The sequence below is a fragment of the Micropterus salmoides genome, unplaced genomic scaffold, assembly GCF_014851395.1.
Source record: "Micropterus salmoides isolate LMB-PRFRI ecotype aquatic unplaced genomic scaffold, ASM1485139v1 Ms_hic_scaffold_15, whole genome shotgun sequence".
NCBI lineage: Eukaryota > Metazoa > Chordata > Actinopteri > Centrarchiformes > Centrarchidae > Micropterus > Micropterus salmoides.
This window is the reverse complement of record NW_024040596.1, coordinates 22,926,215-22,951,113: the sequence shown is the minus strand read 5'-3', so window position 1 is coordinate 22,951,113 and position 24,899 is coordinate 22,926,215. Positions and strand designations below refer to the sequence as shown.

The window sequence follows — 24,899 nt, the reverse complement described above, 5'->3', positions numbered from 1 at the left end:
GTATATTAAAAGCCTTTTCTTAGTCTGGCATATTAATAATGAGGAACAGCCCCTCCAATATTTTCAATGGGCAGCTGCATTAGCACAGTGTGGTTCCTGACCACACTGAAAAAAAACGCAGGGTTGCCCAGCAAAAAAGTTCAACTTTGTTCAACTTTTGTCTTTTCATCCGGCAAAGTGATGCCTTGCCAGTTCACCAGTTCATTGCGATGATCGTGATTGCGGCTCTTAAGATGGGCAATTAAATTTGTAGTAATGAAGAAATGCAATTTGGCTACTCTCAAGTAACCAATGCTGAGCAGTCACTGTAAACAACAACTTTGATCTCCGTTTCAGACACTTCAAAAAGCCTTCACACTGCAGACATACTCCCGTGTGCATAATTAAAGCATCATCTTTGACGCTTAATTTCAGGCTGCTACTGATATTTAATTTTAAAGCCTTTATTGGCCATACCAATGACTTGTATATTTTTTGGGGAAAAATGTCTTCAACCATGAGTCAATTACCTGACTGTTGCCAATCATTTTTTTGTCTATCAACTAATTGATTAATTTAGTAATCATTTCAGCTCTACTTCATTGTCAACCATACAATATCACCTGCGTCCTCTTTGCTCCCTGACAATGGCACACCTCTGCAACCATAACTCCCTCCCGTCAGTTAACTTTTTCAATGCTTGTCAGAAACTTTCTCCTTTACACCTGTTAGAAACAAGTTCTGAACCTCAAGGGCCACCACTGCAAGCTGTAAGTCTGCCGCCCTCGTGTCTGTTGGTGCTTAAGAGGCCTGGACTGCCCTTTCTGTTTGAAGTGGCCCTACTCTGATGTTCTGAGCCTTCGAAGGGAGGGCTGAGCCTAAAGTGAAATGGATGACAGGACTTGACTCACTCAAAGTAGCAGAAGGTTGGGTATCCTTTGACGTTGTACTCCTGCTTGAGGCCGTCAAACTCAGCTGGGTTCACATTCATCCCCGCCAGTACCTTAAAAAAGGCAGGTGTAGAAAAGTGAAAGGACAGAGACAAGAAAGAGAAAAGACGTGAAACATCAAAACAGGTTAGTCATCATCAGAGGGCTCCAAAGTAAAAAAGATTGGATTTGGATTACTCCAAGAATGAAAAGAGACTGCACTATGAAACAGGTAAAATGAATGCTGATGAGCGGACTTTAATCAAACACTCACTTTTCTTGATCACCTTTTTAATTGACATTTAAATTTAAATAACAGACAGAACATAAAAATTTCCTTTAGCTGTATTGAAATATGCTAACACCTAACTATGGAGAGTTATCACATAAAAAAATATATATGAACCAACTTTTATTAAGTGTAGCAAACTTGTTAGCATTCGAATTCTTCAGGAACAGCTGATACGTTATTACTAAATACAAAGAATTTATCCACTGTACAGTAGCCATTTCAGAGGCTAACACTAAGCTCTACATTGTCAGACATTACATTACAAATTTCATCATAAAATCTGGACTATGTTAGATTGTTAATGTTAGCATAGTAATGTTTTAATATTAGCATGTTAACATGCTGGCATTTGGCATTTAACATTTCAAGCGTGTGTGTTATGCTAATGTAAGCACATACAAATGTTAGTCTGGTAATATGCCGACATTAGCTTGTTAATATGGGTGGAGTTAGCATATCAAAATGTGAAAGTTTAATATTTAATGTTTAGCATGTTATCATGTGTACATGTATGCATTACAGTGTAGCTGTGACCTATATGGTGGTGCTACATCAAGAGTAAGGGAATCACCAAGGTCATCCAACTAATATATTTACATAATATTTCACTCTGGATCAAAGTGTTAGCCTAAAAGTAGAAAGTAACATTACTCAGTCTTTGTCGAAAAGATATTTTCTGCAAAGGGAGGAAACGCCTCTGAAGGAGGCATTTGCTTTATGGTGCGTGATATGAGAGAATATTGTGATTTTTCAAGTCTCCCAGTTTTAAAATTATACCCTGTTTAAGAGTAAGCCTCAGATAAAGTTAATATCGAAAAAATCCAATGCCTAGGCCGTTGTTTATAGGTCAATCAATCTTGAATGACTGAAAATATTTTTCCAATAAAGGCATTTCAGGCAACGCTTCAGACATCGCCTTTATGCCTTCATGTGTCCATGACACACAGTCGAGAAATGTGTTGTATAACTTGGCTGACCACCAATTCAGTATTCGAACCTTTCACTTCTCAGAAGCACTACTAGTCTCTTGTAATAACAGGCACGCTCCCAAAAATCTATCTCAGCCTGACACACACACACACACACACACACACACGTTCTGTATAAGATGCTTGGATGCATACTGTTAATTTCCAGTTGAGAGGCTTAAATGTTCACTAATCCTAAGCTTGATAATCAAACAAACATGCAGTTAATTATCTTTTCATTCATGTCCTGCTTTGTGTGAGGCAAACATGACGAACTACTTCACTTCACTGTCTTCTCAGGCAGCTGCCGCTCTCTGCTCTCACTGTACAACAGGACATCCCCCCTCAATTCCTCTTCTCCTGGCACTTGAGGAGGAGCATTTATGAACACAAAGTATTTGTTTCCCTAGCTGATCACATAGGTCTCTGGTTGCTTTTGTGCCTGCATCTCTCCAGTGAAGTTAAAAAAACATCTGGAAACAGAACACCCCCCTTCCCAAGTTTGCTTGCTATTGTAATACTGCCTGTCTACAAACTGACAACAGGGGTCTTTAGGGGACCCGTGAGACCAGGGAGGAGAAGAAAAATGGATGAAAAGAGGAGGGAAAGGAAAAGTTAGGACGTAAACATAAAGACTTGCTAGGCTAAATTGACATTTAATCTATATAGAGCTTGTAAGCTTCAGCTGGAAAGACATTAGACCTTAATTGTGGTTTCAGGTGCCAGCTAAAACCAAGTAAGAAACACATTTTATAGTCACTGATTATACACCTGTACAATAATATAAAGTACTAAAACCATTAAAAATGAATTTCTAGGCAAGATTGGTAGACTTTTGACTACTACCGTAATTGCTCTGGTGGGTCGATGCAAACCAAAACACTGATAAAATATAAATCAAGTCCAGGAGAGAGGGGATCAGGGTTTCTGAATTGCCTGTAAATCTGGGTTATTATCCAGATGAATCAAAACCCAAGGTGCAAAAGTTGCTGAGGTACTATACTTGTGAGAGATTTTGCAGGAAATACAACCACGCAAGGCTTTCATTTAGGCCAGACTGACAGACTTGCGGATAGCCAAGCTAACCATACAGATATTCAGTGCTGGCACATCTCATCTAGTCTGTAAACATCAGAGACAGACGGCTGCAGATCAGAGACAGTTAATGCAGTGGACCAAGTGGGGGTGGGGGGGAATTAAGCAGACTCACATATTTCCCCTTTGTCTCTGTGGCCGCTTGCTGAAAGATGGGCTGCATTCTCTTACAAACTCCGCACCCTGCAACCAAAATACAAAACGGAACAACAGACGTTATTACAGAGAACTCAATTTGAACCATCGCTCTGACACAGTTGATACAACCTGTCAAAAGACTTCCCGTCATCTGCTAGGGGAACTGTATTTTTTGCCAATAGCAGCTTGCAGTGTGTTATCTGCTGAAGATATGACATCATGAAAACCACTGACCATAATAACTGAGCACAACACATGGGAGAGCCCATGTAAAGTATTTACTATTCAGCAACAACAGGAGACAAGGATATTTTACAGACTAAATGATTCACTGAAAAAATAATTGAGATATTGATTAGTAATGATTTAGCCCTATTCTTATTATAAAAACTGTACAGTATATTCAAAGATGAGAAAGTGTCTTGTGTTTGGCAGGTATGATGAATGTAGAAAACCTCATTGCAGTATTGATTATGACCACGTATTATTGCCAAGATGACCAAGTTTATTGATGTAGTCAACATACAGTAAGATCTTTCTTCAAACGAGGCATCTTATACAATAAGTTTTTCTAGACAATCAAAGCTGCGGTCAGTCTCTCCTGGCACACTCTCTTCCAATCACAATATGTTCAAGCAGTCTAGCAAGGAGAGCACCACTTGTCTCAGTTACTGCGAGCTACTGTACACTATGATGATGAAAGTACTCACAGGGAGCATAGAACATTATGAGGACTGGCCTCTCCTCTTTCTTCAGCAGCTTCCTGAAGTCCTAAAAAGGAGTGAGAGAGAGAGAGAGAGGGGTGACAAGAAGCTTTATCATTTATAAACAGCACATAACAAAAAAAACATAAAAACATCACTACTGTTGAGTAACACTTTAAGTAAATGATGACCATACACCATCTCGATTCCTCTGACATGTTCCTCTAGAGCAAGCTCCGGGGTTGTTTTCTCTTTTAGCATACAGAGCTTTAAAATAACTAAGCACACCGTCATCTTTGCCTTATCAGCAATCTATTAGACTTTCTCTTAGGACTTTCTTTTTCTCAGCAGGTAGATCAGCCCCCATGCAAGTTTCTCTTCCTCATCATCACCTTGATGAGCTCAGCTACTTCCTTAAAAAACCCAAATTCAGCACAATCTTTTGTTGACACCTTTAACAAGCCTCCAGGCATGAGTGGCCAAGCGGGCCAAAAACCGACAGGACTGCTGTTCATTAAATTTAAGGGCTTTCAAAAAGCTGTATATAGTATGTCTTAGGTTGTCAGACCGTGGGTGAATGAGGGGTGGTTAATACGAGTGGCATCTGACCTGGCTGGACTAGAGCCGTCTTTCAGGCTGTGTTAGTAGACTTCATGAACGACAATGAGCAGCTCTTTGATGTTAAAGCCCTGATATGTTGTTTTTATGTGTGGGGTTTTATGATGCAGAGGTGGACATCAACTTCAGAAGCTGATCAAAGTCCAACGTGACAGGACAGAAGAGAAGCGGACCCTGCATCACATTAGCTGCTTCCTTGCCGTCTTGAAATACACAGTAACTGTACATCAACATTGATGTTCTGGATGTCGTCAATTTACAGTGCAGTGGAAGCTTCTTTATAATTAAAACAAAGCTCAAAAGGTTGTTTAGGGCACTGCTTACCTTTTCTGTCTCTATGTGGACAATATCTTTTGCCTCTGGGTTCTCTTCCCACAATGGGGGTCCTGATGGGTCTTTCAAGAACGATACCATGGACTGATTGTAGGAAAAACAGAAAGAAAAGATGGAAAAGTCAGAATGGTGAATCCGTGAGAGTCTGAACAATTGCAACACTGAGATCATGCAACAACTTGTTGCTGGCTCAGAGTTATCTTGTGAACAATAGAGTGGTGATGATTTACTTTGGCTTTGCAGAAGTCACTCCTAAATTTAGTAGAGGCAACGCTGTAGGCTGTGCCAGGTAGAAGCTCGTATACACCAACATGTTCCTGCATCCAAGGGGTGTTGAAGCTATTTCAATGCCTTTAAGTGTCTGGTAATGGGCTTGGTAAAGTTCCCCGTTAATATAATGAACCATATGTCTGCGGAGGCAACAGCAGGAAATATTTCATTCAGCAGCGCTACAACGATGACAGTGTGGACACAGGCGGAATATTTAATGATTCTGATTTTATTATCAGGATTACTTGGTAATGTTTTAAACTTTTTTTTAAACTTTTTTGTTTTTTATTGTTTCAGAGGCCTTTCCATCTGTCTGGGAAAGAAATATGGGCAAAACACTAGCAAACATAATAAAATGATAACAGTCAAAATCAAAAAGGAGCAACAGCTCCCAGATTCCCTTATGATGGGTATCTTATGAACTAAGATGAGTCCAACAGAAGAATTTAGTTCTACATATTTTAGAGAATATTAATTAGGGCTGTTCATTGATTGTCAAGAATTTCAAATCACAAGAACGGATTTTGTGTCTTGCAGTGAAACAGGGGAAAGTTTCAGTTAGTGAATTTTACTGGTTAAAATAACCCGTAGCCAACAGATTTAAAGGTTCAGTGTGTAATATTTCTGAGGATCTATAGACAGAAATGCAATATAAGATCCATAACTATGTTTTCACCTTACATAATAAACCATTAAGTTTTTATTGCCTTAGAATGAGCCATTTATATCTACATAACCGCAGACACCCCTTTCCATGAATGTTGTCACGTTGAATTCAGACAGTGCAGACACTTATCACTACGTTGAATAAGTACATTAGAAGAAGAAATAGTAATAATATACTGCATGGGTTGGCAAATAAGTTTTGCATCAGAGCAATATTTTCAACCATTAGATGGTGGATGAGAATATAAGCCATAATATTGATTTGTCATTTGGTTAGCATTGGTAAGGCGCAGGACTCGGACCCCAAGGGTTCAGTGTTTGATCCCATCTTGGGACAACTTTTTAATCTCTCTTCAACAAATGGATTCTGCACCGAATGTTTCTCAGATCACGGCATGTGCTGCACTGTATTTGTTTCGGTGTTTGATCCACATCCATCAACCCACGGACGCTTTTTCGTTTCCCCATTATCTCCAGGCAGAAGACATTTAGGGGAATCACATTTTCTGATGGCTCTTTCAGAGGTGTGTCAACCAGGCTAATGACTCTTTTAGTGTAAACCTTTAAAAAGCTGTAGCTAATTACAGAACTAATTCCATAAGTTGGCCAAACTTTATATTGAAACATGTTTGTTGTGTGGTTTCTATGCTCTTTGAATGCTGATGTATGTATATGCTCTGTCAAATATGGTTTGCCAGAGAAAGTAGTGGGCTCTGTACATTCTCCTCTTCTTCATTGGATGTACTGCATGTTAAGTCTATGGCATCCTAGGACAGTGGACAGCGCAGTCTGTAGAAATATTTAAGATTTAAAAGTTGATGTAATGTTTTTGACCACCTGATAAATATGATAAATGTAAAATCGTTAGGCTCTGTTTTTGGTCTCTATACCAACTCCTGAGGGAAATATCTGGCTTTTTAGGTAGTGTACAGTGGATTTTTAGAGGAAAACCACTGTATGGAGGAGCTGAAAATAACGCTATGAGAGCAGTGAGAGTGAACCAAAACAGTAAAGTCAAGGGCTGTAGCTAAACAATGAGCTGAAACGCACCATAAAGCTCAGTCAAGCTGAGCGGAGCTGCGGATTCAAGTGATAATTCTGGGTTCATGGGTACGAGTGACCCATTTCACATTGTCACATTGTTTTCCCATTGTCATTTGATATACTGCTATCATAAAAAATAGTGCTTATAGCGGTTTTAATTAGGAGTAAGAATTTGACTTCTCTTCAACTGAAAAGGAACCAGAGAGAACCTAAACATCAAGCAACACTGTATCTGACAAGATTTGGTTATGCTTGACGTAAACCTATGTAGATGTACATCAATACAGGCATTGAGATCCATTTATAGAAAATCATTTTTATAATCACAATCACAATATTAGTCAGAAAAATCGCAATTTTATATTTTCCCCAAAATTGTATATCCACAGACTAAAATAAAATAGTCAGAGTGAGAGTGCACTTATCAAATGAATAAATTAAATTACAGACACACTTGTCTCCACAGTATAATATGGTTAGACTGGCAAACTAATTCATACAATGAATGTGAAGAGCCATTAGTAAATACTAGACGGACACAAAGAGAACAACTGTGCTGCACTTGAGCTGAAAGCTTGTGTAAAGAATGCAGGATTTCAGCTGCCCACTCACCTTGAAGGTAGCTGGCCTGTTGTACTCTGTGTGGAACGCACCTTCTCTGCAAGACACACCAGACACAGTGCTCACAAAACCAGAAGTAAACGGTGAACAACATGTTTCTTAAGCTGGGAACACGGTATTACTTTCCAGAAAGCACTGAAGTGTGGAAAAGTGTCTGACGGCAAGCTGAGTTTCTGGTTACTCACTTGTAATGCAACAGCTCTGCTCCTCCACGTTTGGAGCTCGGGTCCACCTTCACTTTCTTACAGAGCTTACGACCCTCTGAATCTCTGAGTGAGTGAGTGAGAGTGAGTGAGTGAGTGAGTGAGAGATATTCAAATACAAATGAAAACTTGAATGTTATCTATTACTTGAAAGTATCAGATAACTCTGTATTTAATCAAAAATGTTAAATCATTTGCACAGACAGATTTTAACTAAACACTTAATCACCAATTATCTATAAGAAGTCATCACAGCAAATGTTGGAATTTCACCCCTTTCCTTCCAACAAAATAACTTACTTAAAATGTCCTTGGTGAAACTGTTTATGTGACAGAGCTAGTAGGAGAATCTGTTATCCCTCTTAGCATCTTTTCATGTCAGGCATTATTTTTCTTTCTTCTTTATATAATAATACACATAATTTCTCTTCTGTTCAGTGACAACTTGTTAAATTGCTCGTAACTGCTAACATTCTTTATAAATTCATTGTCTGTATTATGCACTTAATTCTGTTTCAGAAAAAGCTTTGCCAACATGTTTTGGGTTGCAAGGTCTTTCCAATAAAGCTTCACTGAATTGAATTAAGAAAGGAGAAGATGCTACATGAAGACATAAGTGCATTAATTTTTCATCAGATCAATCTAATCACATGCACAGTGTTATATAAACAAGGATCCCTGTTCTATTTTAGTTTCTCCTGTATGCATACACAAACACATACAGCTGCAATGGGATTTCAATGCTGATTACAACCTACAGTGTACAGTGTGTCAGCATACAGAAATTCTCTGCTGTGTAGAGGCTTCATTGTGTGATCAAAAAGGCTGTAGTTGGAAAGGAAATAACTATGCATCTAGCCACCTACAAATACTTCACACTTGTTACAGTGAGGCATTATCAGTGGCATGATGTACTCTTCCTCCTCTCTAATAAAGAGCAAGGAAAATATGGATTCATTTAGAGAGAGAGATATTTGCTGGAGAGAAGGCAGGATGCCAACAAATTCAAAGAGGTGGAATTCAGTTTTGGCTTCAAGACCCAGAGTGAACCAAATATACACTCCCAGGCCACTTTATAAGTTACACCTTGCAAGTACTGGGTTGGATCACCTTTTGCCTTCTGAACTGCTTTAATTCATACTTTCAATAAGGTGTTGTAAACATTTCTCAGAGACTTTGGTCCATATTGACATGATAGCATCACGCAGCTGCTGCAGATTTGTCAGCTACACATGTACATGATGCAAATCTCACATTCCACCATATCCCAAAGGTGCTCTATTGGATTGAGATCTGGTGACTGTGGAGGCCATTGGAGGACAGTGAACTCATTGTCATGTTCAAGAATCGTTGATTCAAAGTAGCATGGATCCGTGCTTTCATGTTGTTTACGCCAAATTCTAACCCTACCCTCTGAATGTCGCAGCTGAAGTCAAGACTCATCAGACCAGGCGACATTATTCAAATCTTCTGTTGTCTTATTTTGGTGAGCCTGTGCTAATTGTATCCTCAGTTTCCTGTTCTTAGCTGACAGGAGTGGCGCCCGGTGTGGTCTTCTGCTGCTGTAGCCCGTTTGCTTCAAGGTTTGACGTGCTGTGCATTCATTGATGGTATTCTGCATACCTTGGTTGTAACGAGTGGTTATTTGAGTTATTGTTGCCTTTCTATCATCTCAAACCAGTCTGCCCATTCTCCTCTGACATCAAACAAGGCATTTTCATCCACACAGCTGCCGCTCACTGGATATTTTCTCTTTTTCGGACTATTTTCTGTAAACTCGACCAGCCCGTCTTGCACAAAAAACCATGCCACGTTCAAAGTCACTTAAATACCCTTTCTTCCCCATTCTGATGCTCGGTTTGAACTTCAGCAAGTTGTCTTGACCACATCTGCATGCCTAAATGCATTGAGTTGCTACCACGTGATTGGCTGATTAGCTATTTGTGCTAACAATCAATTGAACAGGTGTACCTAATAAAGTGGCCATTCAGTCTATATGTTCAGTGTAGTTTTTTATTATATGGAGGAAGAGTAATTCAGTGTGTGTATGTTGACAGAGAGTATTTAAGTTAATGACTGTTCTGAATGCCACATTCTGCTGACTCATGAAGGCAGATGGCACCAGTCGGGGCACACCATGAGCAGATGTGACCTTGACATGTACCTGGAGCTGAAGCGCAGTCATCTGATTCAAAACCGGTCTGTTGCTTCTAACTCCTTGAAACACTGCCATAAGTGACAAGGGCAAGGAAACCCCAAAACGGTAAAGAGTAGACAAGGGACCCCCAATCAATTAGACTAAGAAATTCCATCCAAAAAGATTTTTGTGTGTGTCATGTATGTAACTGTGTTCAGTAATTTTATAAGTAAAACCAATACTGAAGCCAGTCACACAACTAAACACAATACAGAGGCAACAATGCATTGGCTGCCTGCAGAGGGAACGTCTGTTCTTCTGCCTAAAATATTTTAATGCAGACATCCTTGACCTATACTTGAATGTCATGGTCACTTGACAAAAACTCACTTCTCTTTAAAGTAATTTAACATGAAATGCGCCATCCTTTGCGGTTTCCAGCTCCTATATCATTGTAAATTAAAGATCTTTGGGTTTTGGACTGTTTGTTGTTCAAAACAAGCCTTGAATCCTGGGAAAATGTGATGGTTTAATCAACATCAAAGGCAGCCTGGCCAATCAGAAGCCATGACCTGGTCATGTTTTTCTGCTAGTATCTACTGACACACAGTCTGATCTGGTGCTGTTTAAATTACATTATAATTTTCCTATAAATGACATCTTACACTTACCCTACAACAGACCTACATTACAACTTGTAAAGGAAACGTAATATTTTTGACAAGCGAACAGCTATTCATTAAAAATCATAAATTTAACCATTATCACAGCTTTTATTAAATTGTCTATTGTTCTTCATTCACGATGATCTGTCAGATGCAGTAGATTCTATGAGAGTTTACTGTTGACCATAGAAACACAAACTGCTAAAGTTGAATGTTAACTTTCACTTATATAAGTATTATTAAGTAATGGAGACTGGTCCTGTTTTTTATTTTAACTTTGGCCATTGTTACTCTCGGTTATAATAACACTGTACACACCAGGGAATAGCATTAAAAAGCAGACGGATGATCAGACAGGTTTCAAACAAATCTCCATGTTGGCCAAACATATTTGGAAGAAGACAAATGTCAGTCGATGCGTCAGCACCAAAAGCTCCAGCACTGCAGTGAGTAGAAGGTCATGTCATGTTAAGAAGACATGAGTGGAGGCTGAGCAGGGGGAGAGGGCTGATGAGCTATAAATATGAGTTATAACCTGGTTGAGAAACAAATGAAATGAGGTGAGGAGATGAACTGTAACGGCACAATCAATGCCAAAAGAAAACAACAAAAAAAAAACTTGTTCAAGCATGTATTGTTAGGGGTTAGGATAAGACACAATGTTCAAGGAACACAGTGAAATTATGGTGGAGAACGCATTATTCATAACAAAAGTAGTAGTAGTGCTGTGATTATTTGTCAGATGCAGTAGATTCTAGGATATTTTACTTATTTGACCATAGAAATACAAACGGCTAAAGTTGAACGATAACTTAAATATAAATAGTATTAGTATTATTTATCAGAACCCTGGTCTTGTTGTCGAAACTTTGCCCATTGTTGCTCTCGGTTACAATAACACTGTCCACACCAGGGAACAGAGATAAAAAGCAGCCAGATGATCATACAGGTTTCTAACAAATCTCCATGTTAGCCAAACACGGAACGTGGAAAATGCATCATAGCATCAATACAGTAAACAGTAAAACCCGAACAGTCTGTTGTTAACATCCATCACAGTTTACAGATCATGATCACACTTTGACGTTCATTTGGGGTGCTCTCAAATAAAGTGGTAGATCATATGGCTAAACTGTTGATTTGTTTATAACCTGTTGGACTGTCTGAGAGATTGAGTTTCTTGTCCCAGGGGAACAATGTCCTTGTGTTCGCAGATCTCAGTAATGACTTGTTTATCATGTCCAATAAAAAAAATTGTGACCCCCTTTACCAATAAAAAATGTCAAAGATTTTTGCGGCCTGAAAAGTGAGAGTTTACCTTTTCTTCTACTTTTGAGACATTTTATTTGGTTGGACTTACCCAACCAAAAATTCTTGACAAAGAGGTGGTTGAGCGACGTGCACCTTTAAAATACGAGAAATAAAATAATTTTTTAAAGTTGGCTACATGACTTTTTTTTGTGCCAAAGTCAACAGAGTCTCTTTTGTAAAGGATTAATAATGGATTTGTCATGGAAAGAGGATGAAGCCCACCATGCCATTTAATTACTACTCTTCAAAACACAAATCCTAATCCGTGGAGTACTTGTTTGTGCTCTGCTATTCCCATTGATAAAGATAAGACCGTGTTCGTACCACGTTTCATGGCTGGTTGAAATTTCAAGAAGAAAGGGAGCAGGGAACCATAGTCCTGTACTCCCTTCCTGTATGAGATCATCCATCCCTCTGGTGGGTCCCAGTTGGCCAACACTCAGGTCGCTGTCATCTGTTCAAAGTGTGTCATTTTGGCCTTGGTGGCCCTCTTCCTTGGCAGGACTGACCGTTCTCACGCTGTGATATGCGCTCTACTCTCGCTCTCCCTCCGTCCACCATCAGTTCACAGCTGGAGCTTCTATTTGGAACTGGCCCATTTGTGATGGTGGAGAAATATGCCAAATAGCACAATGCTTCGCTACAGAGCCTGGCACCGGATCCATGTGTCCTGCAGTGATGAACCCGGCTCGCTCTAGCTCCCCTAGCAGGAATCTGGCCCAGTATAAATATCTGCTTAGCATTAGCACATGCTAGCATGCTGGAGTTATTGGAGAAGGACGAGAGAGTATATACCATGCTCTCCCAGACAAAAAAAAGAGTAACTGAGTCAAAAAGTAAACAGTAAAAAAAAGAACATATCATGGAGTGTCTTTGAAGAGAAATGTGGACACCAACAGCTCCTACAATTCCTTCAGACTGTTTTGACTTTAGTTTCTCTTCCTTTCTGTCCGCCTGGTCTTTGATCCCGGATAAGCTTGAGAGAGATTGTGAATGCTGCAATGAGCACTAGGCGTCAAAGGGGAGTTACTGACTTCCTCACAGTTTCCTGTTGTATGATACATTCTTTCCTCCCTGGTGAAGACGACGGTTCATGCCGTTGATGGGTTGACAGGTATAAAAATAATTAAATAAAGTGGAACTGAAAACTAGGAAGGGAAGAAAGAACAACAAGCCAAAGTCAAGATCACAGGGGAGCAAAGCAAGCTGTGCTTAGAGAAAACAATTCTTAATGCTGTCTTGGGAGTATGTAGCATTTGCTTAATGTAAACACTTTTAAATGTGAGCTGGAGATAGATGTGCTCCGGAAAGACAGATGACAGATATACTGTTCTGCCTTTTAGGGGAAAGGGTTTTGGAGTATATGAAATTAATCAAATAAATATGTATAAATATATTGATTGATTGATTAATTGTTTATTTTGTCAATAAAATGTCATAAGAGCATCAAAATATACCAATCATGATATCCTAGAGCTGAAGGCGACGCCTTCAAATTGCTTGTTTTGTCCACACAACGGTCCATATCTCAAATTTCGGATTTACAATGACATAAAACTGAAAAAAACTTGCTGATTATTATTTTCTGTCCACTGAATAAGGCTAGGTATTAAACCTCAATACGATTTTGTTACCAACCAAATGGTGTCAGTAACATACTTTGTGTTGTTAACTGTGTCAGTGAGAGCTGCAACTAACTAATACTTTCTTTATCAAATTAATGGTTTGGTCTAAATAAAGTCAGAAAATATTACCATTGCAATTTCCTTAAGTTCAAGGTGACATTTTCAAATTACTTGTTTTGTTTTACTCCTGATTTAAATTATTTTGCCAAATTTTTGGATTTTATTTTGACTGTGTTGTGGTTGGGCTTCTTGAGTTTAGACATCATTTACAAATTATAAAATCTGTTTCTAATGTTAAATGAAGAAAGATTTTTGTAGTAAAACACGCTTAGATTCCTCAAAGCAGAAGGTATTGAAAACAGCATTGTTTTGTTGTTGGTACCACAATTGTACTGTAGTGGTACCAAAACGTTTCAAACGACACCCAGCACTGGAACAGACTAATAGATTGACTGACTAGTCATTTCAGCACTACATACATGAATGATACCACTAATCAGGGACAGGCAAATCCCTCTTGATCTGAGGCATTAAGCCAAATTCAAACAAGAGAAGCTGAAACATTCAGAAACTCTAGCAAAGAACGACATGAAGCATCATCCTCTGGCTTCACAATTATAGGGCAGAGATAAGCCACGTAGCATTAAGCAAGTGCAATTTTTGGATAAATCTTAAACAAACTCAAAAAAGGGAGAACTGAAATGTTATGAGGAGACCCAAAGCTTCAATAGCTTTAATAAGCGAGTGGCCTCTTGTCAAATAGCGCCTATACAACAGAACCAGTGGAACAAGGCCATTTATACCCCCAGTGGAAAAGCCATAAATTGTGCAGATGGATGGCAGCAGAGACATTCTTAGGAGGAGTAAATTGTTCCGCCTTTATAACTGCTGTCAGAAAATTCCTTGGACAAAAGAGGCCGTAACGTCGAAAGCGACATGGAGTCAATGGGTGAGATGGAGGGAGAAGTCCTAGAATGTGTTTCTTAAAAATCATCCTATTACTTACCCACAGTTGACCCAGGCAATAGTCCCCTGGCCCTTTACTGTCTGGGCCACATCTGATAGCAGTTTGAGGTGGGAGTCCCCTGATGTAGCTACAAACACAGAGAATAAACCATGGTCAGCCTTGTTACCAAAACCGTTCAATAGCTCAGGAAAACCCAGAGCCTTCGAGACACAGAGGACACTGTCATGTCAAACACGGCGAAGAGGAGTTGAGTTACAGTGGAGCTCAGTGTCTTACTAAAGCACCAAGTGCAGAAGAAAGAGATCACTGAGTTTGGGATAGAGAGATGATGGCAGTGGGTTTTCAAATACCTTTCACTGGATGGGTTAAGAGGTGGTTTAAGTTACATCAGCTTTCAACACCTTACAATAGTGTGACTAAGCAGGGGATAGGAGGATTATAAGGTGACACAAAGACTCTGCTGAAGCAGACCAACTTTTTAAACGGGGGGGGAACACAGCAGGTATGTTTTGGCAAACTAGGTTGTACCTGCTGAATGCTGCCTAGTACCATATTCTGAGCTATGAAGAACATCAAGTGTGAGCTCATTTAAGGACGACATGGAGAGTTCCTGACCACCGGAGACTTACACAATCTAGTATGTCAGTGAAAAAATATGGCTGAGCTGTGCAGTTTGCTTTCTGTGTTAGGAAAGAGGAATATAGTGTGTAATAAACTGTACCAGCTACAACAACATGCACAATAATATTACTGATTTTCATCAGATATGGCAGGCAAAGCATATTCCTGCGAGTAAAGTAAGCTGTAAGTGTAATATTCTAGTCCTTGTTTAACGCAATACATCATTTTTATACTCCCCCTGAAACCAAATGTGTTTTATTCACTGCATAAAGAGAACAATTCCTCTCAACGCTCCAGGCCAAGGCTATATTTAGATAGGGGGGCACTGCCTTGACTCCCCAGGGTCCCGCCTTGCACCGTGCTGGTGAAATAAAAAAAACAAAAAACCTCTGGTAATTCAGTGTCAGTTTATTACCATGTATGGAGCAGGAGGAAAGCAGATCCTGGCTGGCAATAAGCTCATCGCTGAAGTTTAATGGGAGATAATCAGAGTAAAACTCAGGGATGTGACTGACTGCAATGGGTTACAGCCTTGTGAGGAGTAAGGAATAGGGCAATACTCTCTGTAAGAGGAGAAAGGAATGTGATGTGGCTACAACTGGTGAAATAACTGGTTGGTGAAGAGCGACATTAAACCTCCATGAGGAGGGGAACCTTTGGTGTCTTTAAAGAAGGAATGTCTATGTGATGCTGAGCCAGTGATCAATCAGAGCCACTTCTCGATATGTGGAAGCCTTATCCACTGCCCTGACACAGGTTGATATGGAATTATGAATAAATCTTTGGCTGTGGGGCTCTGAGAGTCCTCTGCTGCTTACTGAGGTAGGACGGCCTTTTGAATCGAAAAATTAGCAATATCAAGCAGCTCCTTCTACAAGCCTGCAGAGTGCATTCCTCTCCTTCTCAGCATTAAGGAAATGAAAATGGGAATTTAAATCTACTGGGGTGCATTAGGGGTTTCCTAATGGTTGGAAGAAAACGCGGCTTTATAACTCTGTTTGACTGCATAAAGCGTTCTATTTTCCATTAACGGCTACTCTCTAATTCTATAAGATAAGTATTTCCAAGTTCATTACTGAGACAGACCACTGCGATCATCCCTAAAGCAGGCTGCAGGCTGAAGCTGCACAAAACATTAATTCTTAATAAATCCTAAGATACTTTGGTAAAATGTTTCTTAATTAATTATATAAGATTTAAGCAAAGTGCCACTGCACAATTTTACTTCCTTATTACAGAGGGTGACAACAGTGATTTTAATTTACATTAACTTCAGTGTTTCCCATTAATTAACGAGACCATAGCGGCCCACCATAGTCTAATTTGCTCCACCATAGTTTCAAAATGAACCGAAAAATATTTTTACATCTCATAATAACATTACAGACCTCTAGCGTTATGTTTTGTGGGTGCTGCTCCTCACTCCTATAAGCTCACACGCTCAGACACTTTGGCCTCTGACTTGAGACAACCACTTTTCTTTTGAGGTAACTACGTTAACGACTGTTTCTGTCACTCGTTTGTGAGAAGGCAATTAAGCTAGCTGCGCCTACATTTGGAGTGCACACGTATTAAAGCCTTCATGATAAATCCACTGTAACGGACCAGTTTCTCTCTTTACAAAGACAAGTGTTGCAGTATGAGAGTCCTACCTGAAGAGAGGCTGTGAAGTCTTAATTTTATGTGATACAAGAACCACATACAACATTATTTATCAAGTTCGGACTCTGGTTTAATGAATTTAGCGTGAGGATACACACAATGCCCAGTTTTCAAAATAAGGTGTCTATATAGCATGGAAATAAGATTAATTGGATTATATTCACAGAAAGAATAAAACATATTACATGTGTCCAACCAAAGTAAAAAAAAGAGAAATTACTTCAGAGTAGTACTTAATTCAGAGTTTTTGGGAAAACATTAAATAAATTTGTTGACTTTTGTTGCTGTTTCATCACCATTTATAGCTATACAATGGGTTTATGATCAAATAGTTTATTAGAGCACAACATTGTTTATAAGCGTACCAAGTTCTTCATAGATAGCCTCTTCATTCTGCACCAAATTAATGCATTTAACTTTAAAATGTACAAAACTTTCTTACAGGGGGCCCCCAGTGAGAGGGTTCAAGGCCCACCCACCATCAAATCCTGTGGGAAACACTGAACTTACATCTTCAGCTTGACACTAGTTTTAACTCTCTAAGTTAGGATGTTGGAGCAACAATGTGAGAGATGTTCTAGTCATACACGTTTTGTGCATCATCCCCCATTGTCACAAATTACTTTTTCCTTCAGAAGACCATAGCTGTTGGGTGTCTTTTTAAACACAACTTAAGGCTTTATTGGTGCTTACTGGTCACTTTCACACTCACCTTCCCTGATTATAATATAATGATATTGTGTGAATATTATATTGTGAATTATAATAATAATTATAATATTGTGAATTCTTCACACTCAGGAGATGGAGAGGTGTGGATTATGTTGTATATAGTCACCAGCTACACCAATTATGTTTGTTAATTGCATACCTGTCTATTCATGACGCTAGCTAATGTATGATACAGTTTACATTTATCATTGAATTAGAGAGGATGTTTATTTTCATTATTACAGTATGAGAATTCTACATTAATTTCAGTAATTGATAATTAATGATTACTGGTTGCCTCCTCCAGAAGAAATAGTAGGCATTCAAGAGCTGTGACATTCATCTACCATTTTTTTGTGTTTATTTCATAAATATATCAATATGTACAGTGTATGTCTACCTGTAATATGTTGCCACCTTACAACATAGTAAATAAGTGGAACACTTGTCTCTTTGATAGGAGGCATGCAGCAGCCAATACTATCCAGCCATTTATATGGGGTTAAAACCCAACAATTATTCACTTGCACAAGTCCTTAATGATGTCAACACTAAAATAACACCTTCATGAAATTAAAGAATGACAATTTTGATCTAAGGATAACATAACTAAATGTATAGTTAAATGGGGTATTTGTTTTCGTATTTGGGTAGTTGTTTCACATATCGGCTAACATACTCTATGTCTATACAAATATCTGTGATATACAAAACACCAAATGTTATTTGGTTTTCCAGCGCTCCCTGACCACCTCTTTAGTGAGAAGCTGTTTAAGAGCTATTGATATAATACAAACATTATCCATGAGCAATTACTATGCTTGTCTGGCAGGACTGCCATCCCCGCCTCCTCCCTTGCAAGAAACAATGAATGCTAAACCAGAAATGTATGCTGCTACATATGAGACCACATACAGGAGCATAATGTCTTACCCACCCACCCAAAAACAAGGTAGGTTTATTTATCATTTTATCATCTTGTTAAACAACACAGGGCTGTATAACAAGATGAAGTTGGGGCTGGACCATATGGCCAAAAATGTTATCACGATAAAAAGTTGCATATCTTTCGATATTGATCATTATCACGATAAGCATCAAGTCGTTATTTCTTTCGAGTTAAAAGGCTGATTTTTGCTTCTGAGTGAAAGTTGAAGAAACCTGACGGTTAATTGTTTAAACTCTTCTTTATGGTTAACACTTGATGCCAAACAGTGAATCGCTTTACAAATCTGAGTTAGAACTTTTAAAACCATTATGATAAAGTCTTTGTCAACAAATATGCACGAGTCATTTTTCCTCAACAAAATAAATATCTTGATAAAAAAAAATTAAGTCATGTATGATTCAAGTGAATAAAATCAAACATTTATTTAATATTTATTATATATTATTTGTTATTGAAAACAATTATATCACAATAATTATTGTTATTGTTGTAATATATAATATATATCATATATTTATAATGAATGAAGAGACAGCAGCAAAGGTTGTCGCCTGTGTAAGACCTAGTGGCCTAACTATTAAAGAAACAGTTATATTATTCAGGAAACTCTTATCAAACAGCCAGATCACTCTGTCTATTGATAAACTGTAGGAAAAAGTTTGACATTTTAACTCTGACAGCGGGCGTGTGCGTGAGACGAGAATGACCGCGCCAGTTTCACGGGTTTGCGTCAGTTACACAGAAGCCGTTGCCATGGTTACCTAGCAGAGCGCTTGTTTGCCTGTCTGTTGACGAGGAGCGCAGAGCGACCATTCACAAGAAATTAATTTATAACATGCCAAAACCTTTAACATAAGGACGACTTAAAAAGCAACCATTCATACAGAAAAGTGTATATAGGCTACATGATTGATCAATCGACAACAATGTTAAAGTAAACATTAACGTTAGATAGCCTATAACAAACAATAATCAAAACATACCCAATTTATCCGATCCTTATTGTCAATTCAGTGTTAGGCAAGTTACACAGAAATAATATAGTTATTACCTACTAGTTACTTAGCATATACTCCAAAAAGTAATATTAACTACTCTGCTTACTACTGGGTGATATAACGCCACTCTCTCCCGACGAGTCCAAGCATGACAGGTAGCAGCTGCCGGAGTTTCTTACGGAGTTTCACGGTGGTGTGTTGCTTTAGCTGATGCTTTAAGTATAGGCCTAGATGTGCAATTGTTCGCTGTTGAAAGCTTTTTACTGGTCGTACACATTAACATCACAGAGTATGGTCTAGACCTGCTCTTTTATGAAAAGCACTGTTGTTGTGATTTGGCGCTATATAAATAAAATTGAATTGAGTTGAACTGAACATAGTTTACAACGGACGACAATGTTCTTTGCATCTTAGACTGTTACACAATAATGGCAATTACGTTACTTACAGCAGTCGAAAATACCGGACTTTCTCCCTGTTCTCCAGTCTTCCTTTAGCATTTTGGCTAACAGCTGACATTTACAAAAGGTCCGGTGAGCTGCCGCGCAGTTGCGCATTCACGTCAGGGATGGTGCGCTCAGTAGCGCAGCGTTACTTGGATTAGTAACTGTAATAATATTGTTTAGGAAATAGCAATAGCAATCCGTTACATTACTCTTTACTGGGAAAAGTAATATTACAGTGTTACTGCCCAACACGTCCTCACCCCCCCCCCCCCGTATGATTCAAATGGGAAGATTTTCATATTTTACAAGGTGGAGTGCTAAGGATGAATTGAGGAATCTCACAGCCTAAGGGAGAAATGTCTCTTTAACCAGGTGTTTATTCTGGTAAAATCTACAGTCTGATCCAAAAAAGACACGATGAGTGAGTGTCAGTCTTCTCTAACCTGTCTTGGTGTAGAGCACCAGCACGTTGGTTCTCGTCCTGAGCAGCTTCTTAAAGTCTTTGTGGTCGCTGACTTTCTCAATGAGAGGAGACACCTTCACTGCTTCCAGCACTGGCAGCAGCCACACCTGGTGAAACACACAAATACAAACTACTGTTAACAAATCAGTTCTGTGATATAGCCAACACATAGCAACAAGTGAGTAATTAATTTGTCATGAAGTTGATGCCTCTGGAGCAACAAAGGGTTAAGTGTCTTGTTTAGGGACAGGGCTCTTTATTAAGCCTCTTTATGTTACCATGCCAAATGTGTCCATAGTATAGTGCATAGACAAAGGTAACTGCCATATAGATTCATATACTTTACTTTTATACATTGATCACATAGTTTCACATTTAAACCAAAGTTATGCTAATTTTAGAGTTTATTATTTAGGAAATGTTACCCCAGCAAATACTACTGACCAGATTTTTTTATTTAAAAAGTCCAAAAGTTCAACTTAAAATGCACACATTCATGCTCCCAAGGACTTGTTTCTATTTACTTTTGAACTTTAATCTGGTGCCTTCCTCAGGAAAACCTTTTTATGTTTAGCCACAATTCTGGTAAAGCTCTAACAGAGACCAAATTGCCCAAAGGTAAGCAACAGGTGGGTACATCTGCATCATTAGTCTAAATGGCTCTTTCGACTTTCCAAATACTGGTAGTTGGGCTAATGGTATGAAACACCTAATATGGGAAACAAAGTCTATATCGAGAGGTTTGCACTTTAATCAAAGACAAAGAAAAAAAATAAACCAGACAGATTATACTCAAGCCATATGCAGTTAAAGCCATGAATTCTAATTGGCTCTGTGCCATCAGTGTTCATTAAAAAAGCCCTTCCTTTCTGCATAAGGAGAAGTAAATTAGACACCAAACATCGTCTGCTCACTCAGCGTATCCTGTCTGATGCATGATATCACCTGTAATTAAAACAAGCACCCGTAAGACTGCTTTCTTAATTTTAACTCCCACCTGGATGCTCTTCTGGGGTGAATCAGCAAATTTTAAAATTAACATACAGAAGCCAAAGGGACTTGACAGAATGTATGAACAGACAACTTGGACGAATATATCAGTGACTTTTCAGGGGGGGGGGCATTTTTGTCATTTTATTTTGGAGGGGTAAGGGGTTAAACTGGGGAGATGTGTTTTTATTTTTTCAACTTGAAGTCAGTGCAAGATTAACAACTTTTTTTTGTGAAGGGTGATAAGGGCTAATAAGAGGCTGGCTTGATGACACCTGTCTGCATAGGTGGGCATTCAGTGGTTAAGAGAACGAGGAGCTGAGGGCAAGATTAGGAAGAGATGAAAGGCTATCTTACTTATCCAAGTGAGATAGGAAATGTGATGCTGGATGGCATCTAGAAGAAAGTAAATGATGGAAAAAGGATTTTTACATAATCTCTTGAAACATTTTCTACAATTATACTTCTGGTACAAATGATAACAAGCTGAAGTGTCAGTCGCTTTCCAGCCTTAGATGGTGCCTTTAGTATATAAGAGGGGGAAGAGAAAAATATTATGTGGTAAAATATTTTACAGCACAGAAAATTTCTGAGGTGTATGGAGCAGAAAGATGGATCCCAATATCAACTAAATAATTTTTTTGTTTCAATACACAATCACATTGTAAACATGATCTTATTCTAGGACTAGATATATCAAGAACAGTCAGTTTCTCTGAGGATGCGAAAGGAACACAAGTTTTTGAGTATCAATTAGAGTTGGGCTGATAGACGATGCCATCGTCCATCGGCAATGGCTGACAGACATCATGACGTTGAGCCGGCATCGTGATTGTAAAACCCTCGCCCCCCCCAGGAAATTTTTTTGTTCAAATTTTCACATTATACCATCCTGTGAAAGCAGCTTTTAATGACCACGAATACGGGTTTGGTGGCCAACAAAGTGACTGGATAATGTTAGTCCAAGCAAGGTCATGTAGTCCTTCCCTTAATAAAATACATTTTCATCACAGGATTATTTATTTTAACATAAAGATCTGCTCACAGAAGAGCCTTCTACCGTCACAGTCATAGTGTTTTGAGCCATCAACTGTGGATTGCATACAGTTTCAAACAGATGGCGAGTTAACTACTGGTCATGCATAAATGGGAAAACAACAACAGGTGATTACTTAGATACATCAATGTGCAAACAGGCACATTCCTAAGCACTTCCTGTAGCAATGAAATGCACAGGCTGATACCTACAACTACAGTCGAGGCAGCTGAGAACAAAAGTGATGTTGTTGTCAAGCCAACACTGCTGATGGCTGTGATACGATGCGATTCTTCCACCAACTGAGGCATGCATCATCTTTGACAGACATGCAATAACAGAAATAACTAGACTATGCTGGGGACAGATTCCCCACAGAGCATCATAATTGACAGGCCCATTCAGAAGCAGCATTACTGCACTGCTGTCGATTTAAGCTGGAGTTGTATTACAATGAGGCACATGCACAGGCAGCTAAAATAGAAAACACTGCGTTGGGATGATATGATGAGTGGAAGTTCCAAATATGAAATGAATAAAAATAGTGACGGTAATGTAAATTACTTTCATGGGCCCTGAATTATCTATGAAGTGATGGTGCTCTCTTCTTTTCTGAGAATGCTCACCTTGTACAATAAACAGCAATCTTTCAACATGAACTGCAAAATGATAAATGCAAGCAAGGCGAGACAACATGATAACTTAAAGTCCAAGACATATACATAATAATTTGTGCAATAAAATCTTTTGAAAATGTACGTTTTTTTGATTTGTTGTACTATGTTTAAGAGAGTGTACATTTTTGTTACTAGTGAATATTTGTTCAAAACCTGACATTCAATGCTATTTAATGGATCAAAATGGAGTGGAGGCTGTACAATGCGTTCATAAATTAGCATATTGCTGGATTCAGTCTTTCACTGGTACAGTCATGATGGTCTGTTTCTATGGATTCAAGGAAAGAGTGTTTATTGTGCCCTCTTCATAAAAATAACAACGCAAAAAACAAAAGGTGCACTTTAATTCTCACATCCAATACCTACACTGACTTTCACAGTGCAATCTAGGATGATAGCGTCTGGGTGAAATGCACGCAGCTTTTGTATAACAATGAGGGCACAGTGATCTATTTATCCCTTGAATTTCTAATATCTGACCCTCATTATCATCACTAAGTGGGATGCCAAATCCATGAATATGTGCATGGTTTCTGATACTGAATCCATCATGCACTCTCTCCAGTCTACTGTGATCCATTATAAAGACCTGAAGGGTAAGCAAGCAGAATTCGAACCTGCCTCAAATTCAACACAACATGCTACAACATTTAGTGTAGGCAGCACATGATCTTAAATTTTTATATTTTACACTCAGTTGTAACTAATTATCTATCTACTAATTTTCTATTGATCAATATATTGATAATTTGTATGTATATTTTGGCTACACAAAAGACAAATGCCCATTAAAAGATACAGAGCCCAAAGTGATGTCCTAAAATTGTCAGATTAACGGTCAAAAAATTTAAAAGGAATTAATTTTCCAATGACACAAAATGGGGAAAACAAATCCTCAATATGTAAGAGGCAGTAGTCTGAGCCCAGTACTTGATTAATCAGTAACCCTTTCTACTTTAGACTGTTTTTTTTGTGGTTTATTTACAGGCTTTTGCCAGCGTCACTGATCAAAGGAAGGTAATATCTGGTAATATTCTATATTTCTTTTTATTGCAAAACAAATCCAATGAAAAGACCAAAACAAAGAATAAATGTGTAAATATATAATGCAAGTCTTATCATTCAATGCTCTGTTAATTGTTCAATCAATTGCTTAACTACATTCCTTGATTTATTTTACATCGTTCCAGCCAAAACTAACAGTACACACTGTCTCAATCTTGGGAAATAATCTCCAAATAATTTCATTGTCAAAATAACTGAAACAATTAAGATGTATAGAACTACTCACATGAATATTGTTCAGTTAGATTTAGTATACCTGTTGACTTGAGGACAACACATTTGCTTCCCTGAACTCTGCCTCCCGTCTCAGCTGGCAGTTGACCGATCCAGAGAAACCCCACCAGTGACTACCAATCACTCTGGAGGTATCCTTCACCTTGCCATCACTGTGAGAGGCATTATAATGGTGCTGCATCCGTACCTTCCCAACACTGTCTTTGCCCATTATCACTACCTACTCAACAACACACACACACACACACACACACTACAGGAGGACAGCCTCACTGGTACAAAGCAGATCAATGGAGAGGAGACACAAGGAGAGCAGCATGATTTGGTGTTACAAACGCAAACTAATTTTTCCACATAGTTACACAGGTATCAGACTAAGGAATGCTAAATAAGAAAGAGGAACACATACAGAGATAACATGCAGGAGTCCTGATCACAATTGCAGGGTTACTGCATTTGACTGCTTTAGTTTTAGCTATGTG

At 38.7% G+C, this 24,899-nt stretch overlaps 1 protein-coding gene across 1 annotated transcript in view; it reads right to left on the bottom strand.

Annotated features, from left to right (window-relative positions):
- Nucleotides 1–24,899, bottom strand: part of pdia5 (protein disulfide isomerase family A, member 5) — a 57,647-nt gene that overhangs the window by 27,507 nt on the left and 5,241 nt on the right. The window contains exons 2-9 of the mRNA XM_038721087.1: nucleotides 20,396–20,522; nucleotides 14,605–14,692; nucleotides 7,843–7,926; nucleotides 7,649–7,694; nucleotides 5,048–5,140; nucleotides 4,112–4,172; nucleotides 3,379–3,446; nucleotides 891–982 (exon numbers count right to left, since the gene is read on the bottom strand). Of these exons, the coding sequence (XP_038577015.1) occupies nucleotides 891–982; nucleotides 3,379–3,446; nucleotides 4,112–4,172; nucleotides 5,048–5,140; nucleotides 7,649–7,694; nucleotides 7,843–7,926; nucleotides 14,605–14,692; nucleotides 20,396–20,522 (659 nt within the window). The remainder of the gene's footprint in view (nucleotides 1–890; nucleotides 983–3,378; nucleotides 3,447–4,111; nucleotides 4,173–5,047; nucleotides 5,141–7,648; nucleotides 7,695–7,842; nucleotides 7,927–14,604; nucleotides 14,693–20,395; nucleotides 20,523–24,899) is intronic.